General features: G+C 37.1%; 1 protein-coding gene across 2 annotated transcripts in view; it reads right to left on the bottom strand.

Moving 5' to 3' along the window:
* Nucleotides 1–13,808, bottom strand: part of thada (thyroid adenoma associated) — a 121,901-nt gene that overhangs the window by 17,778 nt on the left and 90,315 nt on the right. For both annotated transcript variants that reach the window (XM_015373666.1, XM_015373665.1), the window contains 5 exons: nt 11,164–11,537; nt 9,616–9,740; nt 7,341–7,413; nt 6,959–7,109; nt 6,744–6,866 (listed from right to left, as the gene is read on the bottom strand). In XM_015373666.1, the coding sequence (XP_015229152.1) occupies nt 6,744–6,866; nt 6,959–7,109; nt 7,341–7,413; nt 9,616–9,740; nt 11,164–11,537 (846 nt within the window). The remainder of the gene's footprint in view (nt 1–6,743; nt 6,867–6,958; nt 7,110–7,340; nt 7,414–9,615; nt 9,741–11,163; nt 11,538–13,808) is intronic.

Here is a 13,808-nt window from a genome sequence, read left to right as displayed (position 1 = left end):
TTTCTTTGCATGATGATTGAAGCTGCTCAACCAAATCCCCAGTCTGAGGTCTAATCTATCATGCTGCACGTTGTGCTGAATTCTTTTTGAAATCCAACACGAAGGGTTAAGGATAGCCATGGTGGGTGTAAATGTTCTTAGAGAATGGGATTTTTTTTCTATGTTAAGTGAAACACTGCCTCCCATAGACTAAAAGTGGTCTCCAAAGGAGCCGTGAATATGAATGGAGGATGACCCGCTTACTTTTCCACACACAGGACACCCGCTCTGTAATTATGTCCATTGTGTTTTCTTCCTGTCATAGAGGAAGAAAACCTTTCCATCTCTGTCATGCTGCTGACCTCAATTTCAACGTGATTTTCAGCTGATAGCTTATCTTGACCCAGTCTGGCCTTATGTACATAAACACATATAGAACACACACCGTGCACAATGCTCCAAGACAATTAATGGTATAATAGCACTTCCAGAGATGTTAAACAAGATTCCTGAGACCTCCAATAACAAAACAGGCTCTGATTTTAAAGGGGAAGAAAAATACGATCTTCTTTCAGTGTTTCCCAACCTTTTTTGACTTGTGTACCCCTTGGGCATTTTAGTCAAAAGTAGGGAAAAGTGAAAAGTAAAATAAATGATTATGAAATAAAAACTATTTTACATAATATTTTAATTGAGCATTTATTCTTAGGCATTTTATTCTTTCCATCTCAAATAAAAAACAAAATAAGTTATTTTTCCTGGAAGTTTGTAAGGAATCAAAATAAAATCAAATTATAAACCTGTATTAATAAAACTGGAGCTCCTCTGAGTAAATCCCTTATAAACACATTTAAACTTGATGAATTTGGAAAAAAANCTTTTTTTGGACAACTTCTTACTTCTACTCGTTACCGTTTTTGCAATTACCGTAAATCCTCTAATATAGGACGGGACCTTTATTTCACTCAGGTACATCTTGGTCCAGGCCATTATTGGAAGGAGGCCAGCATTAGAGGCAGGCCTCGATTTCTATTTGATCAAAACAGACTGCCAGTGGAATGAATAAAAACAAGATTTTGTGTCTCTTTGAACCTATAAAATACTAGGTTTATTTATTGTAAAAGTACAGTTACCATAACGGTATACAGAACATTATTCAGACATCTTCCAGCAGCTGCAATTTTTCTGCACGGCAATACGGAGAAAAAAAAAAAAAAAAGAAACAGAATGGAATCTTGGCCAAACTGCCTTGTGAAACAAAGTTAAAAAAAAAAAAATTATGGAATATGATCTGCCATCACAGCAAATTTTTATTTGAGGCAGGCTAAGTGGAAGTAGGCTACAAGTATCATAATTTTCAAGGGAAATTCTGAACAACGAAGGTCAACGAAATTCTGTCATTTTAACGCTGCCTGGTTACCACCAGACCTACCGGTAATCATATTTGTCTTTCAGATCAGAACGATTGTGTAAGGCCACTACGATCTCTGTGTAAGGATGCAACTTCCCATGCTAATGGCTTGGATTCGTTAGCAAACATTGCCCCCCTGTAGTACTTGTATGTTACTATCACAAGTTGTTGAGGACTGCCCAGAAACATTGTTGGTTCTAATTATTACCCCAGCCTGAATACGAGTCCGGCCATTATTTACCTCTGCCCACAGCGAGCCCGGCCATTGTTAGAGTCCCGGCCGCTAATGGAATACAGGCCAATATTAGAGGATTTACGGTATATCTACTTTCTACTACTTTTAATTTAATAATAGACTCATTAGTTTTGTTTCATTTAAGCTAATTTTCATCGTGGTCTATTGGTATTTAAAAAAGAAAAACCACCATAATAATTTGTTTTATCCGGACAATTAATTTCTTTGTGGTTGGATTTGGTACTACACCAACTTGTTGTTCACTACATACCAAAATCAATAGTTTTTCAAGATGACGCAAACTTAAATTTGACAGTGTTACCATTAGTCATAAAACTAAGAAAAGTATAAGAAGGTTATTATACAGAATTGTAGAAAAGTGTCGCTTTAATAGTGTAGTGTAGTAACCAGTGAGGTTTAAAGAATCTGTCATTAACATTTTTTTTGTGCATTACTTTTACTTTTATACTTCAAAAGTGCTACTTTTACACTTTTACTTGAGTTAAAGCTTAATTTGATACTCTAACTTATACAAACGTGTTTTAAACAGTAGGATTTAAAACTTCTACTTGAGTAATATTAATAATGTGACACTTTATGATATTGTGAATAACTTCTATTTTTCACATCACCAACCAAGCTGTTGTCATTAACTCATTTTCCTGGTAGCAACGAATTTGGATAACTTTCTAAATAAATAATTTTTCAGTAGTTCAGGAGTTCCAGTACTCCTTTGCTGTTGGAGGTAGAGCGAGGACAGATGGAGCTCCAATTCAGGCCAAATTAGCCGAGAGTTATTTTGGTCATGGTAGTGATCCTGAATGGGTTAAATTAGATTTGCTCTTCCTGTCTAGAATAATGCTTCCATTGTGCATCCTATCTGAGATGATACAAGCTTCACCAATGCCTGACACCCTCATAAGCAAGTTTGTCTGTATTACTTAGTTTTTTTTATGGAGCTCCCTCCCCCTTTTTTAATAGAATAGGGAGTCAGCCTGAGTGCAACATTCAGACCTGCTTTTTTTCTTTTAGCAGTTTACTTGTGGTGTTTTACATTTTAGGTTTTCATTCCTACAACTTTCCCAGTGCTCCATATCAAAGGACCTGGATTCAGCACCTCCATCTTAAGGAGCTAACACCTCAGATACTTGACTAAGTAATGGCAGGTCATAAACATGACAAACACACACTCCAACAGAAATACTCTCATGCACCCACACACACACAATGCCCTCCATGCAAAACTAAGGCTGTGAGGAACGGGAAAGACACAGACAAAGCTTCAAACATCCTCAGTGTAACAGTCGTAAAACCCAATAGCACAATGTTCCCCATTAGCTCTCCACTGTAGAGAAGGAAGAACAGAATCAGCTGTTCTCTGCTGAGTGGGCCGATTCTCCAACCGTGAGAATTTTTCGATTGGGCCGACTTTCAGCCTGATCGTGCGTCGTGTAGTGAACAGGTGGTAATGAGGGATGATCAGCCTCTCATGACCACCTCCTATTCAGGAATCATAAGGTTGGGAGAAAATCAAACATGATTGAAATTCAGTCGGCCGCATAAGGCCACATCAGAGCGTCGGGGCGGACAGTGTAGCATGTTTCATCGTACGGTTTGAGCTGTAGCTGCGTGCAATGACTGAAAATACTGCACAGTGTATGCTTAAGAGGATGGTGATGGTGGTGGGGGGGGTCTCTCTGCAGATCCATTGTCATCTATCAAATCAGCAGCTCAAATGCTGCTTTCATATCCTCATGTAATGACCTTCTGTCTTTACATGTCCTGGCATTTGAAACATTCCTCGCTGTATTCAAGTTTTTCTTTGCATGATGATTGAAGCTGCTCAACCAAATCCCCAGTCTGAGGTCTAATCTATCATGCTGCACGTTGTGCTGAATTCTTTTTGAAATCCAACACGAAGGGTTAAGGATAGCCATGGTGGGTGTAAATGTTCTTAGAGAATGGGATTTTTTTTCTATGTTAAGTGAAACACTGCCTCCCATAGACTAAAAGTGGTCTCCAAAGGAGCCGTGAATATGAATGGAGGATGACCCGCTTACTTTTCCACACACAGGACACCCGCTCTGTAATTATGTCCATTGTGTTTTCTTCCTGTCATAGAGGAAGAAAACCTTTCCATCTCTGTCATGCTGCTGACCTCAATTTCAACGTGATTTTCAGCTGATAGCTTATCTTGACCCAGTCTGGCCTTATGTACATAAACACATATAGAACACACACCGTGCACAATGCTCCAAGACAATTAATGGTATAATAGCACTTCCAGAGATGTTAAACAAGATTCCTGAGACCTCCAATAACAAAACAGGCTCTGATTTTAAAGGGGAAGAAAAATACGATCTTCTTTCAGTGTTTCCCAACCTTTTTTGACTTGTGTACCCCTTTGGGCATTTTAGTCAAAAGTAGGGAAAAGTGAAAAGTACAATAAATGATTATGAAATAAAAACAATTTTACATAATATTTTAATTGAGCATTTATTCTTAGGCATTTTATTCTTTCCATCTCAAATAAAAAACAAAATAAGTTATTTTTCCTGGAAGTTTGTAAGGAATCAAAATAAAATCAAATTATAAACCTGTATTAATAAAACTGGAGCTCCTCTGAGTAAATCCCTTATAAACACATTTAAACTTGATGAATTTGGAAAAAAAAAAAAAAAAAAAAAAACAGAACAAAATTATAGTTAGATTATAGTTAGTTTTATTTTGTTTAATTAAAACACCTGAGCTGCTTTGATGAGCTCTGATAGCTCAGTGTGAAAAACAGCAGATCTCAGACTGTTCTCTATATCCAGTCTGTTCCTCTGCTTGGTTTTGATGTGTGTCAAAGCTGAAGATTAACTCAAACATATAAGAAAAACTTACTTTTTGGTTGATAAAAGCTTGTTAAATTTTTCAATTGGGTCCTCACAAAGCAACATTTTATTTGACTACCTCAGAAATAAAATATTTTAATGTACCCTTTGCAATTACACCTGGTTGGGAATCAAAGTCCTATCATTTAATAGAGATAAAAAAAAACATATGTGCCACATGCAAACTGGACTTAAGACAAACTATATTTAGATGTAGATTTACTCATATAGGAATGAGCAGCTATAATATTCATAATCATAATAATAAAAGGTATTGGATGAAAAAAACAACAAAAAATTTATTTGATTTGTTTTTTTGTTTTTTTTTTTCACTAAACAAGACAGTAAAAAACTAAACTATCAGAGTGTAAATTGACTTGGTCTGTTCTATCTTTGTTGATCTTTTTAACCATTGGCTTCCAAACAAAAAAATGGCAGAGATGTAAGGGCTAAAATTTCAACTGTCTCAGGGACCTTTTATACTATTTTTTGGAGTAATTATTACCTGCTCTTGTCAACAGTATAAAGTTTAAAGTGCTCACTCAATTCTTCTAATATTTTCTCCTTTCTTTTTTTACTTTTGCATGCTCAAAAAAAAAAAAAAACATAGGACATTTTAAAGACAGAAACAAAGACATTTCTTTGTATAAAATATCTTTAACTCCCGTTGGTCTCACTCCTCTGGCCTAATAGAAGAAAAGGCAGATCATTTCTAAAGTTTTGGACTCAACTATTAGAGGCTAATCCCAGCAACAAGAACATGATGTGGGTCAGCATGTCTTCGGGAATACTCACTGCAAATAAACTGTTTATACCGGTCTGTCAAATGTGTGCCTTTTTATAATTACAGCCCAAAAGGTCATTTAGAGAACCATAAATGGAATACAGCGCTCTCTTTAAGCTCCTTCAGAATTTGTGAATCAGGAAAAATAACTCAGATAAAGAGAAATTTCATCACACTTGGCTCCTAGTTTATAAAGTGAATTGAGAATAATATAAACCTTAAAACACAATGCTTCCCTATTTTATTATTTAATACTTTAACATATTTCTTAACTTATTTTACTATGAATATAAACGTATCCTTTTCTGTTCTAAGACTGATGATTTTGGTTTAATTTAACACCGACAACATTCTGAAAATCACAGATAAATATCATTAAACGCACAAGCATGGTCGGATTATACAGCCACTTGTCTGAAAACAGCTTTTTTTCTTTCACCATTTTGTTGTTTAACAGCTTGGTAAGTGGGAACATCCAGCGGTGCAAAGCAATCAAAGAGGGTGGGATTCTGCAGGGGACTGAGAAAGTGTAGGAAGCCGGCCAAATGAGAACAGGAAGGAGCACAAGGGCAGTTTATGTGTCTGAACAGCAGTCAGGGTGTCAGGTCCGTCGTGGAGGTTCTGCGAGGCTAAAACTGGCATTAAAGTGTCTGTAAGCGAGCCCCTCTGGGTAACATCAGACGGTTCTTCAGTAAACAGGCCTCAGGCATTCCAAAGACAAGGACACATAACCACAAGAACACACTCTCTTCGCTCTCACATCTAAACTACTAAACCAGAATCAGCAGTCTTACTTCCAGGAATGCTCCCCAACCCAGAGCAGGAAATGATGTAAACAGCCCCTTTTAACAACACAATGTATTTATGTGTCTGTTTATACAGATGAGTCGGTTTTCTTCTCAGAGGCTCTGGGTTGTTGTTGTCGTTTTCACATTCTTAGGACGGAACTGGCTCACATTTCTTCTTACTAACTGGCCAATGCAGTTTTAACATGATGAAGGGATTAATGTGCAAATTTCTGCTCCGCCAAACATTCCTAAATCTGTATTAAATAAGGTTTTAGCAATCCTCTGGTGCCATTTTCTCACTCTGGAAAAGATTCACATTTTTTCCAGATTCTGTGGAAACCAAATATTCACTTTGTGCTGAATGGTTATACGGCGGTTTTTCAAAAGTCTTTTAGAAGTGTTAAAATATGTTGATGATGTCATTTCACGATTAACATACCAGTGATGTCGTTAAATAGCATCGGCTCTGTTTCCATGTTTTCTTTTTCTGTAAACTGCTTTCACAGTGCTCTTCTGATTTATTTGACTGAAAAAGGTTCATTTCTGAAGCATTTTCTTCTAATTTAACCTGCAGCTTTCATTTCACCACTTATACCACTGAGTATTGAGACGTGTGGTTTCATTTTAAATGTTGGGACGTTTATTTACAATGAGCAGGCTTTGTGTTTACCTTTACTAAGCAGGTGAGCTGGGACACTGCAGGTGAAGTCGGAAGCAGAGTCTCTGACTTCCTGGTCTTCGTCCTGAAGCAGCGTGAACAGGCTCCTCCACAGTGACACGGTAGCAGGAAAGCCTAACGCCACAACAGAAAGCAAAGTGACATTCCGTTCCGAAGGCCTTCAGGACAAGCCGGGATGTCCGGCTGCTGCTTTGACTCTGACTCACCCAGCGGCAGCTGAGGGTTGGTCATCAGGGAGGATGAACAGGTGACCAGCACCTTGGTGACCATCAGCTTCACCTCCACAGGCTGCTCCTCACCGCAGCACGAGCACACTAGAGCCCCCCATTGGTCTAAACATGCCACTGCACCGGGATCCTGCAAAAATGAGGAAAATTGCAGCATTATGGAGAGAAAAAGATCCCTGAAGTTGAGCTTAAATATCTTAAGTTAAGATAAACTGAGTTCTATAAAAATACACAAATTCATTTTAGGATTTTTTTTTCTGTCCAATATAAACATGCAACAATGGAGTATTTATGGGGATTAAATACAGTTAAATACTATGGCTTTCGGAGGAACATCTCTGGGGTGAATTCAGGTTTTTACCTGAAGATCGGAGCTCACCAGCGCCACCACCAGTCGGGAGGCCAGCATCAACGCAGAAGAGAGAAGATCAACACTGAAATACAAAATCATCAAATCAAAATAATAACACCTTAAAAAAAGAAGAAAAAAAATATATATATATAAACTTGGCTGCTTGTTTTTTACCCTGAAGGAGACCTTAAATGAACTTTTAATCTCGCCTTCCTGTGATAAGGGATCCACCTGCCTCTTAATGTGCAGACTTTGTGCAGCCAACCAAATCAATTTAATCAACTCCGTTTCATTCCATTCTGAACGTTTACCCATGTAACTTATTTATTTAAATGAAAAGTAATACAAACAATAAGAAAATCAATTTACACTCTTTTTAAGACAAAGGTTATCATAGAAACTGTGAAATTTTAATAAAGTTGCACCAATCAATGCTTATTTTCATACAAATACAATCTGCATAATTATTTTCTATTTTTAAACACAAAAAAGAACAATTTGTACTTAATTATAAAATAAATATAAATGACCCATTATCAAAAAATTAAAATCTTTATATGCTGCAAAACAAGAGAAAAAATTTGAAGTAAAGAGAATAGATTTTTAAAAGAATTGGTTGTAGAGTATTGGAACAACAGCAGCTTCTATATAATAATAATGCAAACAGTGGATAAAATGAAAAGACAGGTCAGCTCTAAATGCTTAAAGGTTTACTATAAATTGTCATATGATGGTTCTGGTACTGATGGAAGCAAAATAAAGACAACATGGAGTAGATTCATTGATTCCAATACAAAAAATGTAAAAGTGCTTTGCCTAGACCCTGAATCAATGACTGAAGCTCCATTAAAGAAAACAGCATTCATAAATGAAGGTTCTCGGGTTCAGTTAGGAACTCCCTGCAATCCTTTCCACACTCATAACTCCACTTTCTTCTTACTGTACACAAAAGAAGTGTGCTGGTACTCACCATGACATTATGAGTCACAATACCCTGAATGCCATTTAATCACACAGCACACAAGGGCAACCGGCAACCCAATCTCATCCCTCCTGGGCTCTAATCATAACCCTGGGGCCATGCTGAAGGGAAAGTGGATCCCTGTGTGCAGAGATTGTGGCCAGGAAAAGGCTTCACACGGCTTTGTAATCCAATCCTTATTCAAGCCTGTATTCTCTTGTCAGGGGTGAGAAAAGTACAGCCGTGGCTTGTCAAGAAAAGGTGTGTGTGTGTCTGCCTGCCGGTGGATGTCAAAGGGCTTACCGTCTAAGCACAGACACATAAACTGGAACACCAAGTGCCAAATGAGTTTGCGGTAAAAGACAGACGACTCATGACTCACGAATCTTTCATAAACTCTGACGAAAACACTACCTCATGTAGGGCAGGTGGGAATAATCTTACAGAAGGATAATGGTGCAGATGAAGGCCTTTGAGAGCATAAATATCAGCTTTCATCCACAAAAACACTTCCACGCCTTTGATTTCACTTAAAAAGTGGCCCCTCTGTGGCTGGGGGACAGCATGGTAGCCGCAGAGCTGCTGCCAGGCAGGCAGGCACACAAACACCATGCAGAGGAGTGCCCAGGTGCAGCCACTGACCCCCTACGTCCCATCCTGCATGGATTGTTACCCTGAATGAAAACCTGACTGCCAGCAGGTAACAGCAGCGGTACCTGCAGATATACGTCTGCAATCTATCAGAGCTAAAAGCTGAGAGGAGACAGCTTTGATGCTGTTTGGACAGCAAGTCTCAGTGATTAAAGAAGAGACCTGTGTTATTCCAAGCTCACAGAGTCACACCTTTTTACAGCAAGGCTGTAACTCTGTCACCACGGTAACACAGTTACACTCAGCAGTGATGACTTCTGAAGGATGTTTTCCTTCCATTAGACTATTTATCTTTAACAATCACTGCAGAACCACATTTAGGTCTAACCCTCATTTGTCCATTCCTATGTATACATGAAGCTCTCTCTGATCCAAAACAATTAGAAATGATTGACCAGTTTAATCTTTAAATGAGCTCATCCCTAAATCAACTATGTTGATAAATAAGCATCTATTAAAAAAGAATATATTGTATAAATAGATGTCTTATAGTTTTATTTAGACAATTAATGCAGATTTAATTATAGGGTCTGACTCTGATATGTCTAAACTTTGAGATTTCTTTGTTTACCTGAAGCTCAAGCTGTTTATACCAAAAAGATTTATATGTATATAGGCTAATAAAAAACAGTTTATAATGGCATTAGAATGGATAGAATGGATTCTCCAAACCTGTGAATAAATTTCGATGCCAGAGTAAGGAGGTGCATCAAGACGTCCTTCTGGGACAAAGTCTTGGAGCCGTCCTTCCATAAGAGCTCACATCTGTTGCTTAACATGCACAACACCTGCAGGACCTGCAATAAGCAAAGTGAGGAATAAAAAGAGCCATGTTAGATAGCAGGCCTTTGGCTGTAGTTATTTAAAAAGAAGCTGCACACTATTTAAGTCAAATTTGTGATTTTTTATGTAAAAAGTGATCTGTAAATCATAAAAAAGGTTCTATGCCTTATTAACAGATAGGCGTATATTTTCCAAAAACTTTGAGGTAGATTCATTTCCATGCCTTGAGATGATGTGAAGTGCATGCTCTCACTGCAAAAATGATCTAAAAATAAGTAAAACTTTCTTGAATTAAGTGTATTCACCCTTAATTTGAGCAGGTTAATGAGATAGTTTGCCAATGGAATGTGTAATTTTACTCTTAAAATAAGATAATTAGATAATATGCACTTGAAATAAGACAATGCAATTGTGTTTTCATATTTTAAGTGTTAATTGCCTTGTTCCGTTTGGCAAAATGTCTCTTTTACCTCCTTAATTTAAGAACAAAAGCATTTATTTTAAGAAAAAAAGACTTATCTAGATTTAGATTTTTTGCAGTGCTCTCCATTTGCTACCTCTTGTTATTATTTTGATTTTTAAATAAAGGTATTTTTTGGTTAAAATTGAGACTTGTTTATCATGACACTTGTTTTCAATGAAAGAAAAACCCAGATTGGTCACAATAATAACTTGAATCTGACAAAAGTAATAATAAAAAAAAATTCTACAAAATGAAAAAATATATATATATATATTACTTTTCAACCTTTTTTCTGTTTCAACAGACTGATTAAAACAGTAAACTAATGAAACAGGCCAGAACTATATTCATGGTACTGCTAGAAAAGATAAAAATAAAAATAATGTGACTAAATATACGTGTTAAATCAATGTGTATCCGGACAGTGATGTTATGAATGCTGGCGTACCATAAAGAATACATTATGAACAGTTTAGTTTGTGCCTTTAACTCGTTTTGCCCATAGGAAGACGTTACTTGGATATAACCTAATGGAATATCTTCAGAACGACTCCAAATGACACAAAACTCATATGGGTGAGTAGAACATGATGTAATAATGTGAAATCAAGGGCCCAATGTAAAAAAAACAAAAAAAAAACGGCATTCCCCTTTAAAGTGCATTAACACACCAGTGGATATTTAAAAGCATAAACCCCCTTTCTTTAAAACAGATTTAAAGAACGTGTCAGAAGGCTACTTTTCTCTTCTTAATGAGCATGATCTGCAGTCCTAACCCAATGTGAGGAATCCACCTTTGTCTCTAAAAGATGGGAGTGGAGGCGTTGAAGAGAGGATTTAGGAAAGTTCTCAGCTGTATTTGCATTTCATTTCCCTTTTAAAATTTAAAATCAGCTAAAAAACAACATTAAATACAGTATATTCTATATAAAGAGAACAACATACTGATTTTAGTTTAAAGTGTGTGTTTTCACCTTAGCCAAACACTGCTGGCGTGTCTCATGGACAGCCATGTTGGTCAGGTCAGACATGGTGGTCTCGTCCAGCCATAGTGGGCTCTTCTCTTCTTCTTCCTCTTCGTAAAGCTTTCTCAGGATGCCCTCCAATGCCAGCTCCCTCACCTCATAATGGGGGCTATGCAGCAGACTGTATAGAAGCTGCTTTCTCTGCTCAAAGCCTCTCCACAGATGTGGGCTGTCCACACACACGCTGAGGCCCAGCTGGGCGAGGCTGAGAAGGTACTGCGTGCTTCCAGGGACAAGGGACGGCGAGGAAGAGTCGGGATGGATCAGTTCGGACGCCGTGACAACCGAGAGAGCAGTCTGACGAAGAGTGTCGACCTCTGAACCTGAGAACCAAAAACGGTCACATTAGCAGGCAGCTTTGGAGGGAATTTAAGCAGCCGGTTTTTTACAGCGATCTAATGAACTGTCTATATTAGGATTTAGCTTAGCACTCCTCACTTGTTTATTTCTAACAATAATTTGCATGTTCTATCAGTATAGAGCCATTTTCCTAGATATATCGCCTGGATTTCTTTTCTTCCCCTCTCATGTCTCCCTCATGGACATAGACATGTCTGGTTTTGCTTCAGGTATAACCTCTGATCTATTTATAAACTCTCCCTTCAATCATAAAAAGCACTCCTGTCTAGTGTTGCAGTGTTTATCGAAGTCCATTTCCTGAAAAGAGTCATAGCCTATTTCAAAACCTATTGCCTATTTCTGCCATTACTTTAGTGTATTATTTTCTCATCCATCCGCCCCCAATTTGCAATCAAACTTTAAAAATGGAACAAGTTCAATATTTTTATCAAAGACATCAACAAAATCAAAGAACAAAAAAAGTTTATCATCAAGCAGAACCTATTTAGAGAGGTCAGAGTCTTTAGTTTCCTGGATGTCAGGAGGAAATGCTGTGGGTGTCATTCTAGAAGGGCCCAGAGTCATTCTGACCGGGCCACCTGTGAACACATACTCATGTCCATGCAGTTGAGTGTGCACCCTCACTAAGTATATTAGGGTGGCAAGCCAGCTAAAGAGTAACTTAATGCCATACTAAAACTTCACCCCTCCCTGCAGAATGTCTTCAAGACTGCACAGAGACCTGGGTTTAACAGCCAACTCAATTAGTTTAAACACACACACCTCCACATTTTGCTCTATGTAGTGAGGTCCATGCATTGACTTCCATTGATTTTCATTAATTTCCAACCCTTTCTATGCCTAAACCTGTCTAATATACATAAACCTAGATACTACTAGTGCATACTTAACCCTTACTCTAACATAAACTCAATTCACACCTCAGTCCAAATCCTCGCTGCTTGCAAAGAGGTAAGGACCGGCAAAACGTGCTCATCACTACAAACGGTCCTCAATTTGATGGTGAAATAGGAAAAACAAAAAAAAGGAGCGCACACATGCACATAGATGGCCAATAAAGTGCAACTCTATCTGGCTCTACAGCCCACTCAAAATGTACCCTGACAAAAGAGCGGGAAAAGCTGCATTCTGTTCCGTGTTATTGTGGAGACAGGCCGAGTTACTGTAGAACCTGATCCTCAAAGGGGGTTCTGGGGCTAAACAGGCATAACCTAATGATTAGAATAGAGGTTTAGGAGCACAGTAATGGCGGAGGGCGATGAAGGGAGGATGATGATCAAGAGATTGGCATGTCAAAGCGAAAACAGCTGTCTGTCACAGCATAGAAAAGCATTGAGGGGCTTTAGTAGCAACATTCTGCTTTTAGATTAGCAAATGCTTATATGTTCAACTGTTAGGCTTATGTCCTGATTTATAAAAAAAATAAATAAATAAGCATGATCACACCAGGGTGAAAATAAAATCTAGAATTTGGCACAATTCACTTCATTCAGCCCCAAATTAATACAATCAATTCTTCTGAGGTAAATAGCTAAGCTAAAGATGAATTAGTCTAATTAGTCCAAGAAACACCATTATCTACTTTTCAGTAAGTAAAGTTGCTATTAGATGTTTTAAAAGCTGTTAGATGACTTCATCTCCTAATTAGCATATCTGGTTACACTCTGATCCAGGCTGTAGGAAGGAAAAATATCAACCGTAGCAAGAAAAAAAAAAAAAAAAAAAAAAACATTATTATATAGACTATAAATATGCTTATAATGAAAAAAATTTTTTAATTTAAACACATTTAAGCTTTTTAAAGTGTTCCTGCTGTTAAGTCCAAACATGCTCCAAACATGGCTCAGTTTCCTCACTTTTAATTTTACAAAAGTCACATTGCAGGTTATGTAGGAATATTTGTTACAGATCTATTAATATATATCATTAACACAATACAATGTATGTGAATAAATAGTATAAATAAACTGCTGATTTTACCTTTACCATTTGTGCTATTTTTGCACGACACGCATCATTTTACTTGGATTTATCACTTTAGTTGGATATTCACTTTATTTGGATTTAGTTTTTACATAAGCATAGATATACATACATATATACATATATACATACATATATATATATACATATATATATATATACATATACATATATATATACATATACATATATATATACATATACATATATATATATATATATATATACACATATATATATACATATATATA

The sequence above is a fragment of the Cyprinodon variegatus genome, unplaced genomic scaffold (assembly GCF_000732505.1).
Source record: "Cyprinodon variegatus isolate N-32 unplaced genomic scaffold, C_variegatus-1.0 Scaffold90, whole genome shotgun sequence".
In the NCBI taxonomy this organism is placed as follows: domain Eukaryota; kingdom Metazoa; phylum Chordata; class Actinopteri; order Cyprinodontiformes; family Cyprinodontidae; genus Cyprinodon; species Cyprinodon variegatus.
This window is presented reverse-complemented; position numbering and strand designations above follow the sequence as displayed.